The 27752-nt window shown below is 46.4% G+C and overlaps 2 protein-coding genes across 3 annotated transcripts; both read right to left on the minus strand.

The window, feature by feature from the left end:
* Window positions 1-1386: 1386 nt before the first annotated feature.
* On the minus strand, window positions 1387-27641 carry LOC107192720 (uncharacterized protein DDB_G0287625-like). Of its 2 annotated transcripts, XM_015582044.1 has the most exons (11): window positions 27590-27641; window positions 18237-18496; window positions 17417-17597; window positions 17055-17190; window positions 15810-16953; window positions 14504-15705; window positions 14080-14367; window positions 13435-13844; window positions 12656-12966; window positions 8315-8380; window positions 5839-6659 (listed from the first exon to the last, which is right to left on the minus strand). In XM_015582044.1, exons 3-11 carry the CDS (start codon window positions 17569-17571, stop codon window positions 6571-6573), a joined length of 3801 nt encoding a protein of 1266 aa, XP_015437530.1. In that variant the 5' UTR covers window positions 17572-17597; window positions 18237-18496; window positions 27590-27641; the 3' UTR covers window positions 5839-6570. The 2 variants fall into 2 exon arrangements, with proteins under 2 accessions (XP_015437529.1, XP_015437530.1); XM_015582043.1 differs by lacking the exons at window positions 5839-6659; window positions 27590-27641 and adding an exon at window positions 1387-2089 and having other exon boundaries at window positions 18237-18302.
* LOC107192659 (putative uncharacterized protein DDB_G0287183) lies at window positions 18108-18653 on the minus strand. The gene is made up of 3 exons (XM_015581974.1): window positions 18623-18653; window positions 18237-18494; window positions 18108-18160 (listed from the first exon to the last, which is right to left on the minus strand). Exons 1-3 carry the CDS (start codon window positions 18651-18653, stop codon window positions 18108-18110), a joined length of 342 nt encoding a protein of 113 aa, XP_015437460.1.
* Window positions 27642-27752: the final 111 nt, after the last annotated feature.

Here is a 27752-nt window from a genome sequence, read left to right on the forward strand (position 1 = left end):
TTAGAAAAATGTCGTAATTGGAAACACCTGTAAACATGTTTCGTTATGTTTGTTTCACTTAACACGCGTTTTCTTTTTCGTTTCAGTACATCCGATTTCAGCTATCCCATAATAATCATCGATTACCGATTCTATATGATGTAATAGAAAAAGAAAAGTAGAAAGAAAAAACGTAACAGCGGCGAAAAAGCAGATTCAGAAGAACAACAACGCGAGAATCTTTCGCGCAGTGAGGACGTTCCTCTTTCCGATTCGTGTACTCTCGATCATGATACACATCTAAATACTATTCATATGTAGTTGGACACATACGTACACATTCATACATACATACATACATACATACATACACACACACGACACGATGCCGCTACCACTTATTATTACTGTAATACTACTGCTACTACTATTAATATAACTGGTTGTTTGGCGATTCGTTTGACGTCAAGCAGCTACCCAAACTACTATGTAACGATTTTTATTGATAAAAGAAAGGAATAAACATTGAAATAATAATTGTAATCAAATGTAATCTTTAAGCGTCGTCCAAATACTTGCATCACCAATGTACCAATCATTTTCCGATCGCGACGACGTACTTGACTATGTCGAATCTTTTGAATCAATTATCCGACCTGGCGAATGTTATTGAGAAGGGGTGAGTAGTAATATTTGTATCGGCTGAAATATTAGATATATAACATTTGTAAGGCAGCATACGATACTTTCCTTTCAACGTGTTCCCTTTTACACATGTCGATAATAATTTCGGAATAGTACGAATAACTAACGAATGTCTAAAATAATAATAAATTTGTATAAAGCGGTGCAACAAGGCCTTTATTTTCATCCGAATACACCGTGTTCTCAATAGTCATACATACTCGTAAGTAAACATCAAAACTAAATTCTTTGTGTATAACAACCGGATGTCGCGGTCGCGTCCAGTTCCTGATAAATATGGACCTCTTTTCCGTTTCCGGATGTGTTTTTTTTTTCCTTTTTTTACCGGCAACAAAGCGATCTTGTGCCAGTTACCACCCAAAAGAACAATCCATCTCTCCGTGAACGGTTGTTTGTTTAAATTGAAAGAAATCATTTGTACTTACTTACCTGACAAATAGCTATACCGAATATATATATGGAAAGCTGAAATGCACGACAATTGCATTACGAATTGTCGTACGCGTAATATAAATTTTCATTTCATTTATTGGTAGATTAAAACGTGAAATAAAATTCTTTACAAAATTATGGAGAAGATTTACATAAAAATCGCTCTCACTTACTCGCACTGATTTCACTCTAAGAAAATGTTATTTCTAAAGGTAGCGAATAAAATGTTCACTTTTCGCATTTTCTATCCGTGCACACGTTAAAGTCGCCTTTTTCGATCATGTCTCGCGGTATGTATCTCCCGGTTCATTGAAAATCATCGATCGATTTCTTTCTGTCTCGATGCGCGAGAAACGTCTCTAAAGAAAAAATGGGATCGATATGCCGTTAACGATGCATTAGGCACGCATATTTTGACCAGGTCATGGCACACCCGCAGGCCGACACACACAGCAGAGACAACTTAATCGAGAGTTTCGATGCAGTTTATAGTATTAAATTACTAACTGATCAGCGCGATATATCGTCGACATTGGCACCGATTTTAATTGGGTGCTCGATCCATCCTAATCCTTGGATGAAGCATGCGGAAAATCATACGCGATACAGTTTACACATGCAATGCGTATCATACAAGAAAATCATGTTTCTCTTCATCCTCTTACTTCCTTTCCCTCTGTTCCTCTTTCTCCGATACTATCATCATCATCATCATCATCATCATCTTCTTCTTCACCTTCTTCTTCCTCTTTTTCTTTTTCTTCAAAGTGAAGTAAAGCTATCGACTTTGTACTAAAACCTCTCCGCCACTGGGACTTGTTTGTTAAACCGTGTGTTGTTTCTTGTATACCCTTACCCTTGTCTCTACCCGTTATATCGTACAACTATGTATACTAAGAAATTTTTGTCGAATACACGGGTTGTTCGCTCGTCGCTGTATCCAGGCTTAATCTCGGTTCGCATTGTACCACTTCTGGAAGAAAAAGTAAGTACAAACGACGTGCAGCTACCCAATGCCAGCGACGTCGAGATATATTTCATGTATTGCGATCGATTAAATACTATTTATTGTTTATAAAGCGACGCACGCGAGTCTCGCACCATTCTCGGTTTATTCGTCAACGTTATAGATATTATAATTTGTTAGGCAAACGGCAAATGATGAGCACGTGACAAATACCGTACTGGTAAGTAGTATGTATTGTATGTAATACCGATGATGCTCGCAACTTTTCAGCGCGTGTAACTGACGCAACGCGGCGGCGGCGGCGGCTTCATTCGAATGATATCAAACGGCGATTTCATGTTACGGTTCATGTTAATTCGAAACGCATTGACTAGGATTAAAAAAATAAGTTACATGGCGACAAACATTCGAAACGATGTCGTGCGGTTCGTTTCGTTCGTTATTTCGCTCGGAAACGAGACGCTTGGGGACGAGTCGTACCTAATTCATCGTTGATTGTCGACATTATTCTCTTACCCGCAGACGAATCGTTTCTTCTTTGAAAAAGGCATTCTTTCTATCTCCTTCTCCTCCTACTCCCCTTCCTTCTTCCTTTCGACTGTACGTATCTATATTATTATATATCGATACTTGTACGGAAGATAGGGTACCCGCCAATAAACCCGAGGAGACGTTTTTTTTCTCGTCGATACGTGCAACTCAGATCTTTCTTTCTCGCGTGAATATTTTGTATTTTGTAAGGCATACACAGTTTCGGAAACGTTATTACGACTTCATTATTTTACCCTTCGTCTCTTTATCGTTTATTCGTTTTCATGTTTTTCCCTTAGTCGCAAACATAGAATCAGTTGTTCGCGATCACAATTATTTAGTATATAATCAAGTGTCTCCAAGTGCAACACGACTTTTCTTCCCCCCCCCCCTCGCTATTCCCGTCGCGTACAATCAATCTCCGGAGATTCGATGATGTTTCTGTTGAAAAAAAAAAAAACTCGATGCTCTACTTGTCCGTTTATGGAGAGTTTGTATGGTCGGTCACAAGATAGAAGACTGCGTTAGATGTGTGCGTGTGTGTACGTGTACGATAGGCATGCATAAAACGAGTACACCATCTTTGACGACGGTTACTTTTACGGAGGTACATTTAATTGGCATTGGAGTTCAGTTGTATTACCCTTTATTGGACAACCACTGTGTTTTTCAAGTCGGTCTTTCATCCGGAAGGAATGGTGTGACGCTTTACTAAACACCAGAACGCATATTAAAACACCCCGTTCGAGTGTTCTGTTTTGCAAAGTTGTAACCCGGTGTCGCCAACGATCTATCTATGTATACGAATGCCCATTCATGCTGTCCCGACGGCATCTCCTATCGCGGGAGAGAGATTACGGGACAGCTTCGATACCCTTTCGCTTTCGCGTTCGTTTCACGTAACGTTCCATATTTACAGGAGTTATTGTACGACGCGTTGAAGCTAGGTCGCGTAACCTTGCTTTGCAAAACCTTGATACAATCGTGGCAAATATGTATATATGTATATAGTTATGTCGTGCATTTATCAAAATTTATTCCCGCAGCCGTACGATGTTACAGCGTCTCCGATTCAGTTTCCCTCTTCATGGAATATTATATGTATTTTGTACAAAATCGATAGCACGGTCTCGCGTTGTCGATGGGTTCGCTAATACACAAAGGTGAAAGAAACGAGAGCTATTTATATTTCGGCCTTTCGGACGAATTTACGCGAAATAATTGTAGATCTGATCGACTGTTTCTTCGATCTACTTATCTAGCGGTCGGTGAGAAACATTAATTGTATTTCTGTACAGTGTCCAGCGGTGAACAAGACACGCATCAATCGAGAAGGTCTTTGGCATTCAAGCGGCTCCTCTGTACAATCGACTTTGTCAAGAATCCAAGATAAACGTACTTACGTGAGAAAGCGAAACTTATTGTAAATATAACTTTGCAATTTAGTGCCATCGATATCACGCCACCAGTGGTTGCGTTTAAGAGTAGTTATGTATGTACATATGTATAATCTCAATCGTGTGTCTGTCCTCTGTCCGTCTGTTTACCTATATGTTTCTGTGTGTACGTGTTATCAATAATAATATGTAGTAAGCAATCAGTCGGTAGAATCATAATAATAGCTATTACAATTTCGTAATAATGGCTCGTCGGGTTTGTGCACACTTCTTCCGTGTAACTGCGTTTCTGCGTATGTACATACATACTTTACGTATGCGTATAAATCTCGCGGTAGTACTATCGAGGTGCCGCAAAATTATAATAACGACCATAACAACGCCAACGATAACAACAACAACAACAGAAGAATGACGGTGGCAAAAACAACAACAACAACAACAACAACAACAACAACAACGACAACAACGACGACGACGACGACGACGACGACGACGACGACGACGACGACGATGATGATAATAATGACAATAAATAAAAATGACAATAAATAATAATGATAATAATAATCACGATGACGAGAGTATTAGTAATAATAGCGACGAGTATAAACATGTACGGTTGACGTATTGGTACGTGTACCAATAGAGATTGGAACAACAGCAGCAGCAACAGCAGCAACAATAATAATAATAATGATAATGATAATGATAATGATAATGATAATAATAATTGCAAGACAATGTGCAATTTGTACCTAAGAATGAAGGTAGGTCAATGATACGGACGATTAAACAAGCTGGATTAATAGTACAGCAAACCTTTAGTATACTAATCCGGTTAGCTTATGCCGATGGGCATAAATTATTGACTCCATTGGCTGGTGCATGCTTCAGTAAAGATGATATGCCTTCATTAGCGAGAGAACTTCATGTTAATGAAGTTTATTTGCTGACTAAGGTAAATCAAAGCACACAAAGTGGTGGCCAGTATTTAAGAAATTCAGACATAGATATAGCTGTCTGTGCATCTATTGCTGCCACACGGAATGTGAAAGATAATAAAAAAAACCGTGTGTGGGCCCCGGGGAAGAATAGACTCATGGTAGTCCCTGCCTGTCGTATGAAGTGACCAAAAGGGAAACACCCATGAAAATAGTAAGAGAACGAAGCCTCGGAAAAGAACCGCTACTTGAGGATCGTCAGGTCATATCTGAAGCTGGCGCTGGATATAGCAGCATTCACAGAAAATTTACACGAAATAAACATACATCTATCCATACACACAAACATCCAGAAAGCAGTGATACTACACACATGCAACGTGGTCAGAAAATTCATGAATCCATTAACCTATATTGAACTCAGTGAACCTCTATTTTACTTGGTTTTAACCCGTAAAAAAGAGGGAAAACCCTGAAGAGAAACTAAATAATAATAATAATAATAATAATAATAATAATAGTAATAATAATAGTAAAAATAAATCAACGAAGAATATCATTAATAGCGACAATCGCGGCGATACGAAAATAAATACGAAAGTTTCCGGGAAATTCTAATCACACCGATAATTACGAGTCATACGATGCGAATAACTTGACCACGATAGTACACGCTTCTTATGTTATCACGACGCGTCGTCTCTTGCAACTACGTGTATAAAATACTCGAATACTTTAGATATAGGATAATTAATGTTTTATTACTCGTTATCTAGAACGTACTTTTATCCCGTTGCGTACAAAAGGAAGACGAAAAGAAATGCCCAGAGCTGGGCGTCGACTTACTGGATCGTCAATTCCGAACGATCGTTAATTAGTTGCGTTAATTTCTTAATTAAGGACTGTTGTCCTATAAGTATATTTAGTGTATTTTCGTGGTACTGTGAATCAAGTACTTAATCGAAACAACCGATTTAACATTTCGCTTTTCGATCAGATTATTTCACACGTCGTACATCAGATAGCCTCTCGGATGAGCAAGCTTCTGTCATACCGTGTTTTTCTCGAAAGTAGGAGAAGCCAATCGCGAGTATGGATGATGCGTTTTGGCGACATTAGGAACTGCTTCTCTCCAGTTCCCGAGTTTGAACGAGAAACACAAGAGGTGGCGCGAGCGAAACGAAATGGGAATCGAATGAAAGCAAATCGAGTAAAAGCGATAGAGAAAAGTAAGCAAGAAGAAATAGAAAAGTCAGGAACATGAACTACGCAGAAAGATGATTACCCGTGTGATTATGGTAAAAGTTGCTTGAACTCGAGGTCCTGGGTCTTGGGGTGTTTGTGTCACGGTCTGGGTTAGGTCGAGTCGAATCGGATCGAAGTCGTAGTCGCAGTCGTCCGTGTCACTATTGCAGATCGAATAAAAGAAAAGGTCGATGAAACAGAGAAAGGAACACTGCCTCTCGTGTTGCGATCGACATTACTGAACGATGCAGCAGCAAGGGCTGTTTGTCAGTGTGCTCGTAGCGACGCCGCGTTGTCGTCGATAACAGTGCTGTTGTCTCGACGCGTGTCTCTGTCGTTGCTGCTGGCCCGTCATCCTACCGCATCTGGGCTATTGGTTTTCCAACGAGTAATGACGCGATCTCTTCCAGAAACCCTTGAAGAATCCCTTCTTCTTCGGCGCGTCTCCGCATTCAGCGGCTGAAACCGAAAGTTCACAGCATTCTCCTACACCTGGCACGTTTATTAGGTTAAACAGATTTTTCATCACGAACGAATGTCGACGAGTTCAGAAACGTCCCCACCAGGCATGTCGTGACGACACTGTGCCCGAGAAGCCTGTCGTGTATTTTAGCCACGTTTTTACTCTCGGCTATATATGTTAATAGGGGAAGCGTTAGCGATTGTCTGCCACCTGCATAACAATCGGTGCTCTTTCCGGCTTTGTTCGATTCGACAGGAACGTCGACCGCCGCGGTGCCGTCGGAAGCTCGATTCGCGAGATCACACGTTAACGTTAAAAGGAACGAAAACGTTACACACGTTGATCCGAGACGGATGTGCGACGAATCGATGGTGACACCTACTGTGGCTCGTTCGTAACACGCGACAGTACAGGGTGTGGTGAAGAACGCCGGTATCTACCTTCTAAGTTCGAAGGGTAGGTGTCGATCTTGTTTTTTTTCGTAAGCTGTTCTGAGCTCGGAGCTGCGCGTGCGTCTGCTCGTAGATGACCAATAAATGTACGGAAAAAAGATGAGAGAAATCCGCGAAATGGTATAGAACGGGTGTACGCGAGAGAACGGTGCTTACGCGGATCGATAACACCGATAGCACGGGGACCACACAGCGCTCGGTAGAGACACAGACTCTTGGGCGTGTCTGATCTCTGGCGTGCGCAGCATCCGGATATTTCAAACTACCTAGGTACCGACAACAGAACGACGGTCCGGTCGGTCCGTTGTAAATACTTACAATTACGTTACGAATGGAATCTCAAACGAATGATGGGAGATGTGTCGGAATCACCGATGATACACGATGAAGTACGTGTCCATGGGAGAGTAACTTTCACGAGTAAAAGCGCGGCAAGTTGGTCTATGAAAAGTTCGAGTTCGAATTGGTCTCTCTCCCCTCTCTCAGAGTTGGTAAGCGGTAGTTGCCCGAAAATAACCGGAGAATATTAATAGATTCGTTAAACAGAGATCAGAGACTAGGCGAGGCGAGGCGAGGCGAGGCGAGGCGAGGCGAGGCGAGGCGAGGCGAAGCGTGGCGAACACACCGGGTAGGGCCCTCGATGCAAGAGGAGACGGACGGATATTTTTGAACGCTACAACTCTATAGTTGGTTAGTTATCCTGCGCGTATCATTGGCGACGCCAATATACTGAATTCGGTCGCGGATACAGAGATTTCGGCCGATCGTGATGCTCCGTTGTGTACCACCGTCCTTTACTCTTGTCCTTAATAGACCAAAACTGAGAGAAAACGATTGTGTCAAACGTGTCGCCGTCGCCCCGCCCCTCTGCTTCTCTGTATTCCGGTAGGATTCGATTTATTTTCGCCCTTGGTCGTGGACCGTCGGTCTCGATACATGTATTTCATGCGTTTCTTAATGTCGACTCGAGCAACTCGCGTTGTTATAAATAGTCCATAACGTAACAACCTGGATATCGAGTCCTTCGAAGCTACGCGCTCACGATAACGTTCGACTGAACTGAGAATCGTAAAAAGCCATGGTGCTCGACGTTAATTCGTCAAGGACCTGTTATCCTAGTGATTTCTTTCTCCGGTGATATCGCGATCGATCGTTACACGATGATCATAGAACGATAGTAGGAATAAAATGAAACTCACCGGCGTAAGGACCACACGATGCCACGGTGGTATCCTTTCCACTTTTCCCATCCTTGCTTCCGTTTCCTGAAACATTCCAAGAAAAGTTCTCTATCGCGATCATTCGTTCAAAGGATCGAATCGATACAAGATACCAGGTTACCGTACGAATACGCGATAACCTTGAAACGATCAAAACCACGCGTACGATTCGAGAGACGGAGCACGCGACATCCTATATGCCTGGAGCCTATGTGTAATTACTCACGAATGCGTTCCCGTAACAGACTTGTACACCCTATGCCATCGCAGTTGTATTATAAAAGTTGCTCCGAGTTATAGTGCTTGGCTAGAGTAATGCCAATATCGTCGACAACACGTTCGTTATTAGATTCTCGCGGATATTATTCGACGAGCAGGAATATAATAAACTCCAACGCGTGTTCACTCCAACTTGCGGTCTTGTCGCGACTCAACTCTCTCAGGAAGAAAGGATCGTCCAGAACCAGGCGATGCAATAGCAACAATATACGTTTGCACCGTTTACACGAAGAAATTATCATATGCCGAAACCGATCTATCTTAAGCTCGCGTAATACCTTGTGTGCACAGGTGGCTCTGTGAAAATCGTTATCAAAATTTCAAACCGATTACCCATTACAAAGCATTGTAAATTGACCGTAGGTTTGGATTTTCCGAAGCTGTCTCGTGTATACGCGCTACACCAGGGATCAAAGATAGTGACATGAGCGACTGAGAACAATGACGCGTGTGCTCTGACGTTTGTTGTTGGAGGTGATCGTTCACTCTCCGATAAATCAATAAATACCTGCTCGAACAACCGATGCGTGTACCCTCTAACGTGCATCCGTCGTGCAAACTTTCGTCACCAGGAAATTTCGTGTCTGTCGCGCAACAGACACAGCGAAAACGTGAGTTTTCGAGTGTCCAACAGTTCGGAAGGTTTCGTCCCGTTGCGTCTCGACAAACGATACAACATGCTGAAACCAGCTGACGTTTTCAATTGTCGTCGAAACATCCACGGCCTCGTATCAACCCCAACGGGATGCTCTTCTATTCCCCGCCCTATATCCTCTCTACCACCCGACACAAGCGGATTTATTCGTTCGCGGTAGATAGCCGGACCCCAAAAATACTAAATTGCGCCTGTTCCACGATACTCTTTCGCGTCTCATCAATTACGCCCTAGGCCTCTTCGGTCATGGCCGTAGGACAGGACAGCTAACACGGCGGTATAGTACGGTACGGTACGGTACGGTACGGTACAGTACAGTAAAGTAAAGTACCATCGATCGATACCCAGCCGGACGACGGCGTATCTTGTTCGTGTTTTAAGATGCCGTAGGCGCGGAACAACGTTTAACGTTTAATTCGAAATGCCTCAAGAAAAATGGACAAAGCAGGTTACCGCTTCGGTCGACGAAGCGTAATGCTACACCGCTGATGATGCACGTCAGAGGCGCAAGTGTAGGATTACCGTATGGGTAGCGCAGCATCGAATGCGCGACGCGACGTTTCGTGGAGTTATTCAATTATTGTCCATAGCGGACAGGCAAAACGAATCGCACGTAAAGTCGAAAATTAAACGTTGCTCAATTAACCCCCACCCCGTTTCATTCGAGGTCCGTGTGGAGTCGCGGCATCGTGGGTGCTAACACGTTCGCAGTCCAAGGTATAATTAGAAATATCTCGTCGACGATGTCGCGGTTTCTACGAAAAATTCTCGGTTGCTGCGTGGGTGCGAGCTTCGCGAAACGACCACGAGTGTGCTTGAATAAGAATGTCTTCGGTCGGCAAAGACGAGGAAGGGATGCGAGCAACTGAAAACGAAAAAAAGAAACGAAAGAAACGTGTGGATTGGTGTTAGAAAATGCTACGGGTCGAAGGACTCTGACGATGAACGATCGACCGTGATGCGAGCGGGTTTGGCAGGGCGGTTGAAGGGCGGCTGGAGGGTTGCTAGTTCGCTAGACGGACTAGCAGACGGGAGTAACGATTGCCAGCCAAGCCACCCCCTTGTGTGCGCAACGAGCCCCCGCTAGTCACCCCTTCCGTGCCCTTCCGGCTTACCCGCGTCTCCACTCCGTTCGTTGCCAGTCTACCCACCGAGTCGACCGATATGACTAACCGACTCAAAAACATTCCTCGTCCTTTCGACTATACGTATATGTAAGTACCTCTCATTCAGCAAAGTCTATCCACCCCCTCCCCCTCCGCCATCCCGTTTTTCACTCGAACCCGGGAGCCTTTACCCGTAAAATCCGCGCATTTTGCTTCTCTGTTCACGTTCGGATGAAATCCGTCCTGTCTGTGTCTACATAGTTTTATCGTTCATCGGTGAGCCTATCGTAGCACGCGATAGGACCTAAAAGTATAGGAATAGGGGATGTTGGTTAATTACCCGTTTGTCCTTGTGTTCGCATACGGTATTTTTGCTAAACTCGTATATTCGGACAAGAATTTCGATTCGAATGACCAGACGAAAAGATAAATGCTACTCATAGCTATTCGCCGCGAGATGTATGTAGATAATCGAAAACGATGCGATTCAACGTGCACAGGGATCGTGCGCGTATTGGTACGCATCGATTTCGATTTTTCTGAACGACTGCCGGAAATTCGAGAGGACGAAACGACAGACGTGTTAGGGCGAGCGACGCTGCTGTACCTGTCCGCGTGGATGAGTATTGATCCGGACAAACCACCACCGCGCTTCATCCTCGCCGCTGACGCGACCGATTCCATGCTCGCCTAGAAACGTTCGCGAGACACACTCTGCGCGAAATGATATCGTAGATGGTTGCGCTAAAATCTATCGTTCGAGTAAAAATCGACGAATACCGTACCATGTTACGATATTGCTATTGGAAAAGTTCATGGCTCGAATCGTCGACAGACGAAAACCGTACGCCGACCCACACGCATCGATTTTTTTCCAAGCCCAAGCAAAAGACACCAGTAGCGACGATACAAGTACCTACACAAGAAAGGAGAAGAACGCTGTCTCATGGAAATATACCAGACAGCCTTGTTTCTCACGCTTCGACCGTTAATCCTTGAATTTTTCAAGAACGGTAGCTTTCGCGTTCCAAGACCAAATACAATCATCGACTCTTGTAACTTGGGACAGTTGACGACACTGAACACATAAATCCAGCAAACACCTAGCTCGTCGTAGAATCGGACAATAATTGTTTGCTACTACGAACGAAAACTCAATTTACCTTTTCCGAGGAATCGTGTAAATTTCAAATGTATTTCAGCGTTTCTCCCTGACTGGAAGGATAACTTGAACCGCGGGCTTTCGAGCGCCGCGGCGGTATACATATGTACATATTATACTCTTTGGATCTGAGCCGCCATCTATCCTCGCCGACCCAAACTCGATAGACGAATAAACCTGTGAGCGCGCTTTCGAATAAATTTCGAATCATGCACCAATTTTTACATGCTTGCCAAAGCATTTTAAAATATCGCAACGAAATTCTATGTAAAAAAAGAAGAAAAAGAAAAAACATTAGAGAAACAATAAAATGAATAAAAAAAATGAAACATATCGACTACAACTGACTAAGAGCGACTCACAGCAAACATTAATTAGCATTAAGAAATCGTCGCAAGGAAGAAACTACATGAGTACTGGTTCGAGAATCAGTTTCTTCCTTACGGATTTTACGAGACATCGAAGAAGCTAACGGAAATCATAAATCGCTCAGCTATTCGAGAATTGGAACAACTAGAAGTAAATTGCTGGTGCTCAAGTGCCACGAAAGGTCACGCAAGAAACAATTCGGAAATGTTTTTCGCACGACAGGTCACGAGACGCGAAAGGTTTACCGAAACGGTAGACACACACACACACACACACACACACCGTCGAAAAACTCGATGCGGATGACTTTAGAAACGACGACGAAATACGGCCCGCGATTCGATTCATGCGACTTAAAGACAAACGTTATCTACTCCGGTTGCGCTTTCCAGTCACCGCAACGAATCCGGTGAAACCGCCGGGCCGGCTACGCAAAAATACGATTTTACCCACGTGTCTTATTGCCATCGTATCGAATCGAAGACTAAAATTATTCGTAGATCGTTCATGGCTATGTTTTTGTTTGCAAACGCGATATCGCATTTGCATCACGAAGGCATTGTGTTTTCCGGTTCACGAAAAGATTTGGGTGCAGGACCGGAAAACACGTTGCTATTCGAGAAGCAAAGGAAATTCGGTTGAAAACCAAGGCAGCCTGGCAAAGCGCATCGAGCTTCCGTAGGGACGATGTATTCGTGTGTCATTGTGACCGCGCGAACTCTCGTAATAGCGCAAATTCCAGCGCTTACCTTTCTTGATGAGCAAGCTAGTGACCCTCCGTAGCGCCTCGCGAGTGCTGGAGGCGGAGCTGTGCTTACTTTGGCCGAAGTATTTGTTCGGTGTGATGTTTGTCGGCAAGGTCAGAGGTTTCCTTTGATCCCCGGATACGGTTAACCGTGCGTCGTACGCGTTGTTCAACCTTTCGAGGTGCTCGATCGAAGCCGGCCGTGGTTGATTCGCTTTCCTCGTTGGGTACCAACCGCGGTTCGGTCCGCCCGCCAGTCGTAGCAGCTCTGTCCCGATTATCGCCTGCTCCAAACCGGGATTGTTTCTTCGATACCTGTTGTGTTGTTGTTGTTCGCACCAACACACGACACACGTGTATTAGTCATATACATATTTCGTCGTATCGATTTTATACGTATCAATCATGATTTTACAAAACGGTTCAATCAACGATTGCGAGCGAAGCGCGTTTAATTCGACCCGCCAACAGATATTCGTCGCTCGAAATCGTTAGAGAACCGGGAAGCATGCGCATGCGTACAAATGCAGAATCACGCGGCTACGTGCCGCGGACAACGCCCGAACCTATCCGATGGGTGCAGCGGGATTTTTCAAACCGTTCGCTTCGAATCATATTACGTATCCTTGATGAAACGCGTATAACTAACTTTGTAAGACGTCCGACGGTCTATTACATATTGGATAAGAATTCGCGAGTATCAATGGTAAAGTCTCTCGTTCTCAACGCTGTATTCAGGTTCAATGCATTCGAACCAAAGAAATGTTTGTCTTGTCGTCTTACCCAGTGGTAGCCGTGGTTGGAGCGTACCAACCAGGCTGTCGACGTGTTTGTGTTGGATTACTCGCGTGCTGGGGTGTTCTCGGTATGTCGTTTCCTCTGGCAAAAACTGGTGTTTCCGGCAGCGAACAGGATGTTTGCATTCCGGAACCTGTCGAAATGTTACCAGTAGTCCCGCCGCTGTTGCTGTAGACAGCACTTCCGGTTCCGTTCCCTGCAATGCTGGCACTGGTACCGATACCACCGTTACCGTTATCGTTACAGTTATCGTTGCCGTTACCGTGGCCGTTGCCACCACCGGAGGAACTGGAACACGGCTCTGTCGTCGACGGTGAATGTCGCTTGGTCAACGGTCGTCGTCGGGACGGCCCGGGCAAGTCAGTGGGTAGAGTTCTTCGTTCCGCGGGTATTTGCTGCTAACGCAAATAATCGAACGATTGAATTCAAATGCAATACTGGAAAACTGATATTCGCTCGCTCTACTGAGTATGCATACCAGGGGTGTGCGGTTACCCGACATTTCGGGATCGGGAATCCTGTGATTTCGGATATCCGCACATCCCTGATACATACATATGTATATCAAAGAAGAGAAAATGCTACGAGGAAGATAGGTAAAGATATCTGAAATCGACACTCGACACTCGCCTCTCGTCTTGGGTTAGCGGTTCCGTGCGTGCGTCTACTCCGGGAGAATCCCGCGTCCATGGATCGTGTGTTTAGAGACGCTTGATGATCCCTGGAATCCGAAGGGAGACAGGCCACTTGTCCGCGATGCGGCGGTACTCTAGGTCTGTATTCCATCGTACGGTTGCTGTTTCGAGTTTTAGGTCTCGGTGTGACTACACCGCTCTGCCCGACGTCCGAGTTCTCTTCGTCCGCCTCCTCGACAGGCGATGGTGGCAACGGAGGAAATTCGAGAACTTCGACGCTTACCTAAAAATTGCACGTTTAAATTTCCGATCGATCGTAATTCCGTGACAGTTTTCTTGAAAGAGTTATTATTCAAGTGTTATGAAAAACACCGCATACAACAATGTGAACGATGGCGAACGCGATAATCCCTCATTACCTGAAACTCCGGGTTCTTCGAGTCCTCGAGAATAGCATCGATCACATTCTCGATTTGTTTCTGATCGTTCTTATGGCTCTCGACACCATTGTGCCGCGATCTTCTCTCCGAAGCATGGACGTCCGTTCCGTTGTTTAGTCTGCTTCCGTCGATGTTCGTCTCCGGGCTATCTTTAGAATGATCGGAATCGATTTCCGAGTCGCTGAGCTTCCTCGCGCAAGCCACCGCGGCAACGACATCGATCGTCCTCCGTTCATTCGACTCGATTTCGAGGCTGTTTCTCTTGCTCGTCGTCGGATTCGCGTCCCCACCATTCTTCCATTGTTTCCCCTCCGGGTATGACTCGCTGTTTTTCACGCTCTCTATCTCCTTGATGGCATCGCTGACTTTCTCCAATTGTCGACGATTCTCTTTCAAGGCTTTCTTCACAATTTGCTCCTCGATCAACAGAGTCACCGGAATCTTGGACGACGATCGGTGATCGCCGAGACTGGTGTTTGGTTTCGATGGTTTTCTCGGTTCCCTGATCGTCTTCGCGGCGCAACTATCGATTCCACCTTGGTCGTTGCTTACCCAGCTGTTGTTCGAACAACTTTTCGAGGTTGTGATAGTGACTCTGTTACACTGGTTCAGTCTCTCCTGCTCGACTTTCGCTCGATATTGTGCCTCGAGGGAGGGCGATAATCGAGCGACAAGCTGAACCCTATCCTGCGCAATCTTGTCCTTGTCCGAAACGTCCGACGTTTCTTCTTCCTCGACCGTCACCTCCAGCTGCGCGCGATTTCCGATTTCGTCGTTGATAGCTGGAAGCGAGACGACTCGGACCAGGTCAGGTGGAACAAGCGATGCAAATTCCGCCGGCGGATCACTGGCCGGTTCAAGTTTACCTTCCCTGAGTAAACTTCTAATATTGTCGAAGGTGCTCGAGTATCGTTTCGCGTCCGACAGTTGCCGTGTTTCCTCCCCGTTCTCGAAAGACAAGCTTCTGGTTTTCGTGGGAGCCTTTAGTAATCCCTTCCGTTCTCTCTTGCGGCCCCTACGTATCACGTAGGTGCCGTTCTTGGTAAAATCTTGCGGTCTTATCTGGTCAAGCTCGTTCGTCGACGAGTCCGAATACGGGGAGATCAAATCGTCGTCTGTCGTCGAGAGCCGTTGATCCTGCCAGTCGTCCAAGTCGCGCAGCTTCGATGCTGATCCAGCGCCTGAAACACACGCGTCGATCGACAAGATAATAACGAGTGCGCGGAAAGTACACGAGTACGTGTACTTTTAAATAAGAGCAATGAGGATCGACGAGTGGACTTACTGGACATGTCGCTGCTCTTGCGTCGTCTTCTGCCGACCACTTTTGTACTTCCCGGGGCGTAGAGAGGATCGTCCTCCAATGACACTTCCCAGGCAATCGAGTGTCTCTTATTGATGGGAGGAGGAGGCGGAGGGGGAGGAGGGGGTGGAGGCAGGAGTTCCTCCAGCGAGTCGTCGGAAAACCGTTCCTCCTCGGATTGTGTTCTGAAATCGGTCGAATTCCGCGTAGAAAAGTCCGAATTTCGGGTCGAGAACATGTCGGAATACCGCTCCTCGGAGCATCTGTCCGAGGCTGGAGCCGAGAACCTCTCGCTGGAATCCGCTCGGGTCGGCAGAGAGAACGAAACGAAATCCAAGTTTCGAATCGAGAAAGGATCGGAGGTCGGCATGGAAACACGGTCGTTCGAGCTGGCGCTAGCAACGGCTATCGAGAAATCCGAATGGAATCTCTCGTTCGAGTTCGAGGTCGAGTTGGCCCTGGAAAAATCGGACGAGTCGCATATTGCACGCATCGAGAACCTCTCAACGCTGATCGAACTCGAGCGTGGAATAGAGGATCTCTCGGACTCGGAATTTCGCGAGAATCTACCCTCGCTCGAATCCGAGTCGTTTCTTCTCCTGTCGTGTTGTTGATCGACCCGATGGCCGTGATTCATGAGAAGTCTGTCCTCCACGCTACTCGATTTCATCATCTCGTGCTGACGCTGCTTCCGAAGAAGGGACGCCCGATCTTTTTCTCTGTCGAAGCTCTGTCGATGAATCTTTCTGTCTCTCTGAAATCCTTCGTATCTCTTCTCCTCCTCTTCTTGGTCGTCGTCGTCGTCGTCGTCGTCGTCGTCATCGTCGTCGTCGTCGTCGTCGTCGTCGTCGTCGTCGTCGTCGTCGTCGTCGTTCTCGTCTTCTTCCACCTCCTCTTCCTCGTCCTCGTCATCTTCGTCTTCTTCGGAGGAATGACGCCGTACCTCACGATGCCTCTCGGTGACAGTAGGGTTAGTCCGTGGTGGAATCCAACCGAACGACACCTTGCCATCGAACGGTAGACTGGCGAATTTGCTCGGAGGACTCGGTGCCGGTTCTGTCGCCTTCAACAACGGTTCGACGTTTCCATTCTTCCAACCGTACGGCCTCTGATGTCGCGTCTTAGGCTGCGTGAAAATATCATTCCCGTATATCGTCAACATACCCTTTGACCACCGTGTCGAAGCGATTCTCTTTTGTCTACAGTAAAATACATATGTATACTCACGAGTGTTGTTTGCGTAGTAACCGCGCTACCGCTTCCCTCGCGTATGCTATCTTCCATAGCTATCACCCACGGTTGTCGCCCACCCCGACGATCCGACGAACGACTGCTCCTTTTCGACGAGTTTCCTGGCGATACCCTGACAACGAAACATCGTGTATTCGTCACTATCGTCGCTGGTCCAACATAAACGCGCCCGAGCGTCCAATGAAAAATGAATCATATTCAGATAAAACTATTCTAAGGAGGTTGTTGTAGTTGGCGGAGAATCGGGAGGCAGTTGCTTTTCGTTTGAAAACGTGCAATTTCGTATTTCGGGTTTCGAGCAACGAGAGCACGCTCTTTCGACAAGGGGGTAAACTTACATCGGTAACAGGGTGGAAATGATTCGCTCGGCTTCTTCGGGCGGCGGAGGAAACTCTTGCGTGGACAACCCCGTGGGATCCTGTGGCTCCGGACAATCTGGAACCGGACGCAATGCTACCAGGGCCATCTTTGCTTTCCGTCCATTCATGCTCATGTAACCGTCGTCCTCGGATTGATGTCCTGTTGGCACAACGCGCCTCGTTAGCCCATCAGTGTTTTTCTAGTAGACTCGCGATTCGAGATCAGCAGCGAATGCTGTCGGAAACAGAAAACAATCGAAAAGAATAATATTCGACTTTATGGTACGAAGCAGTATACATCTCGTTAGAAACAAACAGATTTCGCTTTAACCGGGTAATTCGAGGAAGCTTTCCGTGCTGAAATCGCTGTATCTCTCTTTCTTTCTTTGTGTCCGAATACCCTCGTCCATCTTTGATGTAGAGCCCTCGGGTGACCCCCGAGGGAGCATCGCCAGTTTTTCGTCGACATTCTCCCCACGGACTGACCGTCGCCTCGTCTTTCGAGAACCGATTCCAATCGATAAACAAGTATTTACGGAGAATCGAGTCTACGTGGAATCATTTATGCGTTTCGGTAGCGAGAGGTACACCAAGTATACCTAGTACGTATCGCCGACGAACGATTCGTTCGTCGTGTCGGTTGCTGGACGGGGATTTTCATCAATTTTTTCTAAATCGCTTTCATCGTCGTTTCGACAATTATCCTCGACCATTTAGATATTTCTAAATCGAACGAAAGGAATGAATACACCTCTGTAAATTAGAAGGAAAAAGGAAGCGGAAAAGGACGAAAAAATACCTAAGGACGGGCTCTCGTCGTCGGGCGTGAGACCGATACTCGGTTCTGTGCTGCTTCCACAATCCCCGACGTCTCCAACGCCCCTGACTCCTCCACCGCCTCCTCCACTGCCTCCGCCTCCGTTGACTTGGTCGTCGCCGTCGCCGTCGCCGTCGCCGCTGCAGTCTCCACCACCGTCACCTTCACCCTCTGTTTCGTGCTCGTCGTACTCGGAGAGCACTTTGTCCAGCAGCTCGATCGATCGTTGCACATCGTCACCTCTGGAACAAACGTATCGGTCGATTCTATAGAGGATTACGCGTCTAATGTTGTATCGATTTTTCGTTTTCACGGCCGTATTTCAGCAACGACACCGTGTATCGCGAGCTCGGCAAACATTTACTTACTTAATTGGGCACGAAACAATCGAGACGACATAGTCGTGCAAGGAATAAAAAAATATTGTTACCTATATGTAGAACGTATCGTCGTGAGAGACGACGGAAAAGGTTTGAGAGGAAGAAAGAGGATGGGGGCAGGCTGGGTGGCAGAGGAGACGGAGCAAGAGAACCGAGTAGCAGGCAGGATAGCCGGAAGGGGCAAAGAACCGAGAACGCGCAAAGGTCAGGGGAAACGAGAAGGGGTGATAGTTGGGAGTAGAGACGGAGGTGGAAGTGGTGCCGGAGGCGATGGCGATGGCGAAAGCGGGGGTGTGTCGGTGAGCAAAGTTGCGAAGCCGGCACTGACAAACCGAAGCTGCGCGTACTGTGGCGCAATGCAGTCTCTTGCTGAAGCGAACGGTAATCGTGCTATGGTAATTTTCGTGAAAACACCACGCAACAGACTTTGACAACGAGACCAATGAAAACTGACCTCCCCGTCGCGCGTCGATTCGGTTTCTCTCGCGATCAATGGAACATCGCGGCACGGCGCCCTGTTCCAACCTTCGTTCCGTTCAGTCACCCGTTCCTTGACCCATATGCAAATATATGTATGTACATAGTAAGCGCGGGAGTAAGGTGACAATCATCGTGCACTCTAATTAACGTTCGCCGCCCCATCCTACACATCCCACCCCCCTCCGACAACGATCCACGTTACTTTTCACTCATAACTGTCGGCACCGAGTCAAACGAGATCGCTTTAACGAGAGAACCGTGCAAAGGCCTTACTAACGACCCTACTTGCCAATCAGTGAATAGAAAGAGAGAACATAGACGAGCAGATTTTTCAACCGAGCCACCGTTCAATACTTTGGTCAACAAATTATCAATTATCTTTGAACGCGACGCAATCGGGACGCTTTCGTCGACACTAAAAGGTGGAACCACTAGAAGAGACTAGGGACAGGCCGAAGCTTTGGAAACGCTTCGATCGATCGGTCCTCGTACACGGTTATCTTTGAAACGGAAAACGCGTAAAGTGTGAATCGGTGAACGGTCAACAGACTATACATATGTACATAGGTATCATCGGACGCGCGACAACAGTGGAGAAAGAGAGAGTATCCTCTGAAGCGAGGTTGTATCATCCAATTCCAGCGAATCGGTGAGTATCGAACGGCGCAGTCGTTTCCGTATGTGGGTCAGTGGTCGATACGCGTGTCCGACGCGGTTTGCTTGTCGTGCCTATGTTGGGTATGGGGTATCTTACGAACAACGCGCCCTTCTCCGACCGCATCGTGCGTTCACAGTAGATACACGTGCACACACCTATTACGCAGTGAAAGGAACACCCTGGGGCGTGATTCATCGCGACGATCGCGAATTCTCTCACCGCCACCGTTCTCCGATCATCGATACAGGAAGAACGATGGAATAATGAAAAGAATGATAATCGCGCGAGCCAAGTCCGATCCGAGGCAAATCGCACAATACGTTGATCGATCGATGAAAAGAGCAATGGGTCGACCAGTTGCTCGCCGTTACATGTATGAGAACGGCTGAATTAACGATTATTGCCTGCAATCGGATTTTTTTACCGATTCAGAGTCGTGTTCTTTTTCTTCGATCGTAAACGTTTTCCGTTTCGTTGTCAAATCAACATTCGGTTAATCCATCGTGTAATAAGGTCGCAACCCTCCAGGCAACCGAGCAAATCGCGTTAAAGTGTCGGCTAATGACCTAATCGTATCCAGACCAGCGTACTCCGTAACTATTGATCAAATTATCCGACGGCTAGACTAGAGAGTATAGGTATAACGTGTAAATCGATACGATTCATGGAACGGAAGCGATCGACCACGACCACGACCACCGGCTGCTCCAACTATAAAAATTTCTGGCCTTTTACCGCTGTATTTTTAACTCGTTTACTCGATTATACTACATAGAACGCTAGGCTTTTACCGGCCATTCCTGTTCCTTCTCTACTTTTTTTTTTCTCTCTGATCGAATGACTCGCTACGTTGTTCATCTTTCTATATTTCTGTTCAATCTACATATCGTTTGCTCGTTTCTCGAACAGGAACACATCTTTTTCTAGCCGTCGATGGATGATGATGATGATAGAGGCAATACATGATACGCAATGTCGACCGGCGACTGACCGAGTCTGAAAAGAATCTAAAGAGCGGAAACGGACGAACGTATCTATCTATCCTCGGTCGTAAATACACACGCAACGCAGTATCCTCCGGTGGCATACAAACGTACATACGTATACGCAACGCGGCTAGAAAAGTTATTCACCCCGAATCGATCCGTCCGATTGTCGAGTCGATGAAAGCCGTCCTAAGTAGTTAATTGGTCTGCTGCCCGATACCGTTACCCTCCACTCTTTTTCTCGCGATTCGTCTGCCGCACTTTTCATTCCCAATCTCGTTCCTATCCCCATTCCCGACCTCATTCTCGTCGTTTTGCTCTCCCTGAGGAGCAATAACTGATAATTAATCCGTATCGTTGGATAGCGTATTAATCGGTTTATAGAAACGAAAGGATACGCATTGTTTCGTCTGCCCCTTTATAGTACAAGACCACAGACTGCAGACGAGATCCGGATGAATTGAAACGAGACGGGACACGATCCGGCGAGAAGACGAGAAGAGAGTAAACAGAGACGACATAGAAACAAAAGAAAAATAGAAACGGCAAACAAGCTCAGCCTCGATCGCCGGAAATCTGGGGAAAGCAATTCTATCGAATGCTTTTAATCGAACGGAAACATAAAGATTTCGAATGATAAGTTTCCAACGCGATGGAACATTTACTAACCTGCAAGTACATCGAATACAGAGTACTGCCATAATATTATACGTGGTACTTGATTATTTCTAGATACTCGTGTAACATCGTGTGTCGTGAAATTGGAGCAAGCGTTTTGTGCGTAAAGTGGATTAGCAAGCGAGCTTAGAAATGAAAAGACGCGTCAACTCGTTCGTCGGAATAATCTACTTACTCTGGAGCAGGATTTCTCCAGCGTTGAGTTCCAAACCACGCCATCAGGCATCGACCGCCCCTGGCCTGAAACATGCGAAGTACTCGATAAATTTGGCTGGTACGCTTCGATAAGCAGGAAAATCGTCTGCCACGCATATCGCGAAAACAGAGTCCGACGAGCCTATTTTCCAGGTACCGGGGGTGAGGGGCAAGTGGAGGATTCGATCGCGTCTCTCGAGAACGACGTTTACACAGATATTATGTAAGCAGCCAGATAGTACCAGCAACTACGGCTAGATCGTGCATATTTCAGCAAAGTGCTGCCACTCGAGACTCGCTCACGTTTTTTCCCAGTAGAATCCGTTCAACCGCGCGCTTACCCGATGCTCGAGAGTCACCAAGCTCGTCGCTCCACCTCATCCCCATTCTCTCTACTTCTGCTTCTCTGTCCCCGCCGTTCCTCCCTATCCTCGTCCTTACTAGCTCAGCAGAAAACAGTATGTACCTTGTGTATGTACTTCGTTTCGTTTGTCGGTCGAGACGATGCTCACGCGTGCGCGTGTTTTTCCATTTCGACGTAAACTTTCTGTATGAAAAATTCCTGGAAGTCGGCTGAAATCCAACGTTCGAGATATCTCACGGGCCACCGATTCCATCGTTACACCTCGTCGTACGCATGTACATATATATACGTATGCATGTGTATATGCCTCTTGTGTAAAACAAACGAGAGAGGCATGAAATCACGACGGTGGATCGGTTAGTTATGAACATTTTTTGCAAATACAGCACAGAGAATCCGAGTGAGACTCGCAGTATCGCCCGGTGGTATTACGGACATTGCTCTACGAAACACAGCCGTAGAGGATACCAGCTCTTCCTTTTCCTTTTTTCATCTTTACCACCGATTCTCTGTCTCCTTTTCCTCCCTCGCCCCTTTCCGACGCGATATCTGTCCGTGTTCCGCGTTATCATCCTTCGCTCGCCATTCTTCCCACACTCCCCTTTCTCTTTTCCACGATTCACTACACAACCGCGCTTCCCTTTCTCTTTCCGTCTACCCACTCCTTTTTGTTGCCTCTTTCGCGCTCCAGCTCTCCTTCTTCCACTCGTTTCCCTATTTCTGACCTTTTCCATTCAAGAGACGTGATTGCAGCTTGCATATTTTACGAGACCAACCACGAACCCGTACACTCCTCTACATATATCCATCCATCCTTCCTTCCACGATAGATCCGTCTGTCCGTCGTCGACGTAACCTAACCTTGCACTTTCTGTCGGCGTGCCAACATTTTTCCAACCATTGTATCGAATTTTTCACGCATTCTCCTCGATACTTTACGCTTTCGCCGACGATTCGACCCACCATCGAAATCAAAAACGACTAGGACAACTTGTACGCACCATTTGCGGCTATTCTTTCTTTGTCTCTGTCTTTCTGTCGACAACGAAACTACGCGATGAAACGAGATACCACGCTTAATTAACCGTACGACGTTGTCTCGCTTCTTCAACAATGATGTCGGACCGTATCATGTCCCTTCTACCATTTTATTCCTCTCCAACCTTTGTTCCTTCCCTTCCTTCCCTTCCTTCTATTCTACCCGAACAGCTTTTCTGCGCTTTCTCCGGTATCTCCGTGTATTGTTCAACGTCGCGGTTCAAAAAAGAAAGAAAGAAATAAAAAAACCGCCGAGATCGACCAAGAATATTCCCTCCAGCGGCTACATGTTTTCGCTCGAGGACTTTCAACCGATCGAATACTCGGCTAGTCCTCGGAGAAACGACGAACGCGAACGTAACGAAAATAAGCCGGAAATCGGGCACCGTAGGCGCCTTGGAAGTAAATCGAGTTTCGAACGTCGTCCGCAATATCGAAAAATTCCAATGCAGCTAATCCGGAAATGGAGAAATCCCTATTCGTAAATGCGGTTCCGCGGGGGAAGTTATCCCTCGGCTGGCGAATAGAATCATCTGCCGCGTTGCTCCCTTAGCTATACGCGACTGGTCCTTTCCGATTCGACGTCGATGAGAATTCATTGCTTCCGACCGAGCTTCCGTTCGAATCAACCAACGGCTGGGCGACACGTACCTACTTGATCCCATTACAAATATCAATACGCAGAGAAGAGATTAACGTCGATCGATCGGTCGATCGATCGATCGGACGAACGAACGAACGAGACAAAGACAGGCAGCAGACAATCCGAGAAACGACCGCGGAGGGGGAGTGAGAGAGAGAGAGAGAGAGAGAGAGAGAGAGAGAGAGAGAGAGAGAGAGCACTGGCCATCGAGGTGTAACCAAGTGCCTCTCGGCACCGATGCAGCGGCGCCGGCAACGTTTATAGGCATGCAAACGCGAATAAATTCACCTCCTCGTCTACGTCGTCATCCTATATCTGGCTGCAATCCAGTCGGGGCTGTCACGCGAGGGCACGCTTCATGCGCAAACCCGACGGACCGAATAACCGAGAAGAGCGTTTCAAAATCTCCGACCAGTCTGCTCGCTGGCTCCCCTGCCGCCAATCGATACCCGTGTCTCGGGACTAAACGAACAAGGTGCGATCGCTTTCGAAGGAGTCACGATTCCGTCGTATACACACCCCGTTCGGCGATCGTATTCGCGCGTGATACACGCGATCGCGTCTTTGCGAACGTTCGGATCGTTGAATCCGCGTCGATTCGGAATCAATCCAAAGGGGAACCAGAGATAAAACAACCGTAACCGAAACATTCGCCGCAAAAGTTTCGATCAACGGTTTCACGCCTACCACCCCGTCTTCGAATTTCCGTGCTAAATGCCTACACTCTGGGACACGATACACTCGACTCTCCCACCGACGAAACAAGCGAACCGTAACATTATGTAAGAACGCCGCTCGCTAACCAACAAAGTATGGAATTGTATAAGAGACGCTGTACGTATGTACATCGTGATTCACTGGGTGAGAAGAAGATAAATTTGTTTAAAGTTTAGAAACTAACGACAAACTACATACGTCTATACCTTTGACGATCTCTCGCGTAACGAGAGACACGATACAGCTATTGGGTAACCTAGCGTCATCGCAGTGTCATCATGCTTCGACGATACCCACGCGAAATACGAATTTCGTATCTCAAGCGAGATGACAAGGATAGTCGGCGCAATGACGAATAGAATGAGATCAGCGTTGCTCGAAAACTTGCTTCCTTTTTCTCGTTGCCCGGTTGTCACGTAGGTACATACCACGGCTTCTGCATTCTCGCGCGAAGGACACCGCGAATAAAAGTGCCAAAGTCGGTGGTTCACTGCAAAACCGCCGGTATCGAGAAAAACACGTTGACAGAAAAGTTCGATGAAAAAGAAAGGAGGTAGGGGGAATAGAAAGGTGATACGAATCGGTCCGCTCGATCGACAGGAAGACAGCGAGTATCGAAAAACGGTGTAGAGTTGTACCTAGGGGTATGGCTATGAGAATGCAGGCCACGACGTTCCCACAACATCCATTCGCTCTACCAACCGAACTGAACACAGATGCGAGACCCGGCAACATCCGTGTTTCAGAGTTTTCTTGTCTTATTCGTCGCGATTCGCTACGCGTAGACACCGATACAGAAATTCGATTCTCTTTGGATCGGAATGGAAGCGGATTCGAGCTCTACTTTTTCATCGAAACAGAAACAGAACACTCAACGAGTATATACAAGATTTCCTTCGCACCAGCAGATCACGTATTTGTATTAACGTGCGATGGTCCTTCGAGACTGTACGTATGTATGTATGTATGTATCTTTCAACTTCGCATTTCCACGTGGCATCCTCGATTCCTTAGCACCGTCGTGGCTACAACACAAAAAATTCGGTCTATACTCTTTGTCCGAATTTCTCGGGTACACGTACATTGTGATGCATTTTTGGCGTACCAGATTCTCGGACCGAACAACAAAGCAACTCACGAACAATCGAACTGGTGCCCGATACGTTTTTCACCCGTGTTTCCCTAATATATTTTCAATGGTAACGCGAGCTAACATGTATAAAACGCTATGATCGAATATACGCATTTCTTACCTTAACCGATCCACGCGGCTCCGATCGTGAGATCCATTGCTCTCTGGTTCGAGAACGGATTTCTGGAACCAAAGGGAGTTTTCACAATTAAACGACGAGTTCTATCGTTTAGCCGGTCGAGAGTCGGTCAGGCCAGAGCGTTTCTTTGCTGCTTTGCGGCACCATCTAGACGTCCACCACGATTAGGTACTATCAATGGAGTCTCAAGAATCATCCTCATCGGTGAAAACTGGCTAACACGGCAGTAATTTTTCAGGTGGCTAGTCGAAAACGGGAAAGTATATTAGAAATAATTGGTCTCGAGATACGCACATACATACATACATACATACATACATATTTTGTACAAAGAGAAATTACAGTTGGCAATCTCAGCGTGGCTACTGTAGCACTGTTAACTACGCAGAGTAGTTACCGCTTAGAAACGAGGGACTTATGCAACGTACAAACACGTGGGTAACGTGTGCGTATAACAACGAGTCGCAGAGGGTAATAGAGATAGATCGACAAGGGTCACGGGACTGCTTTTCAATAGTCTTTGCTCGAGACAACAACGCAGTTGCAGTTAAACCGAAACGTTCTGGCGAATGCTCGTAACATCTGGAGAAAGTTGGCCGTGTCGCGCCAACAAAAGGGGGAAAACAATGTTTCTTCCTCACGAGATGCGACCGATACTTGTTTTGTTCGAAACCGTGTTTGGTTTCGCCCTTTGAGTCGAGAAAACAAAGTTTCCTCGTATTCCAACGTTCCCCTCACGTTCAACCGGAAGAATCAAACCTACGACTGATTTCGGACGCAGATGCTCATCGAAATGGGGGAGGGAGAGATTGCGAAACACGAGGATGCATGGTTTTAAAGAGCAGGCTTAAGCTATACCTAAGAATAACCAGAGTAAAATAGGTCACGTTCAATGTTGAAACGACGATCTTTCTCGCGCATATTATACAAGCGCCGTCTCTTTCCGAACGTTTCGTTTCGAAAAAAAATTTTTCGAAAGACGTAACAGACAAACGACGAATATTCGGTTGATATCAGAAGACATCCGAACTGAGATGTGCCAGTGATTTCAAAGGCGGGAAAATCCATTCAATACGATTCCGAACACGTCTATCTATTTAGTATGTAACTTACTATGTACAATATGTATATACGACACGACTGACAGCTGACAGCGATCGTAGCCACAAGCTTCTCTCTCCTCCTTATCTATCCCCCTCCTAAGCCCTCCACCGTTGCTTTTTCTCCCCCACGCCGATCAACGACCGATCATTACGGGCTAGAATTACGGGTCATAGGTATCCATCGAGGCCCTCGAACACCTTGTGTTTTCCAAGCAAATACTATGGTATAAGGCGTGACCCGTGTTTCGTCTCGTCTCGTCTCGTCTTGCCTCGCCTCGGTTCACAACCATACTCGCGAACAAGCTCCGAACCATAAAAAAGACGTAGCGGCCTGAAGCGAGGTTCGTTGGCGTCGGGCCGACACGACTTTGCGGACCGCGATCGATCGGGCAAACACGGAAACCAGTAGTGAATTTTTCTCGGATTCGATCGAACGATTGAAAAATATTCAAAACAAATGATATCGGCAACACGATCTATTCAGATCACGAATCATCATCATCATCATCATCATCATCATCCGTAACGACGCAATACCGTTCGTAGAGGTAGAAACATCCGATTTCTTGCAAACTTCACGAATCAATGTTTTCATCACGAAACATGACAGCCATTTCGCGGCGTAAAATCTGCCTCAAATCGTTCCTCTATAGCTTTCTAGCTAAATAGACTTTGAACGATCTCCACGTAAATATGTTGAAATCGGACCGAGACACAACACGTTGTCACCAACAAACAACTATTTAAATAAAATACGATTCCTGGTCTGTCCACAAGAACGGTTCGAAACTGAAATGATAAAGAAATAAAAACGCGACGTACCTTCTTAACGCGAGTCTCGCGTTCGCATAGCCCTCGACACACGATGCGATAATCCAATATGGCAGAACACACACATGTCAAAACAAATCACCGAGCATACCGACGCGACGCCACTACGCGACTTTGCACTGACACACGTTCGTATTCCCTTCACCGAATCGTT

The sequence above is a fragment of the Dufourea novaeangliae genome, unplaced genomic scaffold (genome assembly GCF_001272555.1).
Source record: "Dufourea novaeangliae isolate 0120121106 unplaced genomic scaffold, ASM127255v1 scaffold392, whole genome shotgun sequence".
In the NCBI taxonomy this organism is placed as follows: Eukaryota; Metazoa; Arthropoda; class Insecta; order Hymenoptera; family Halictidae; genus Dufourea; species Dufourea novaeangliae.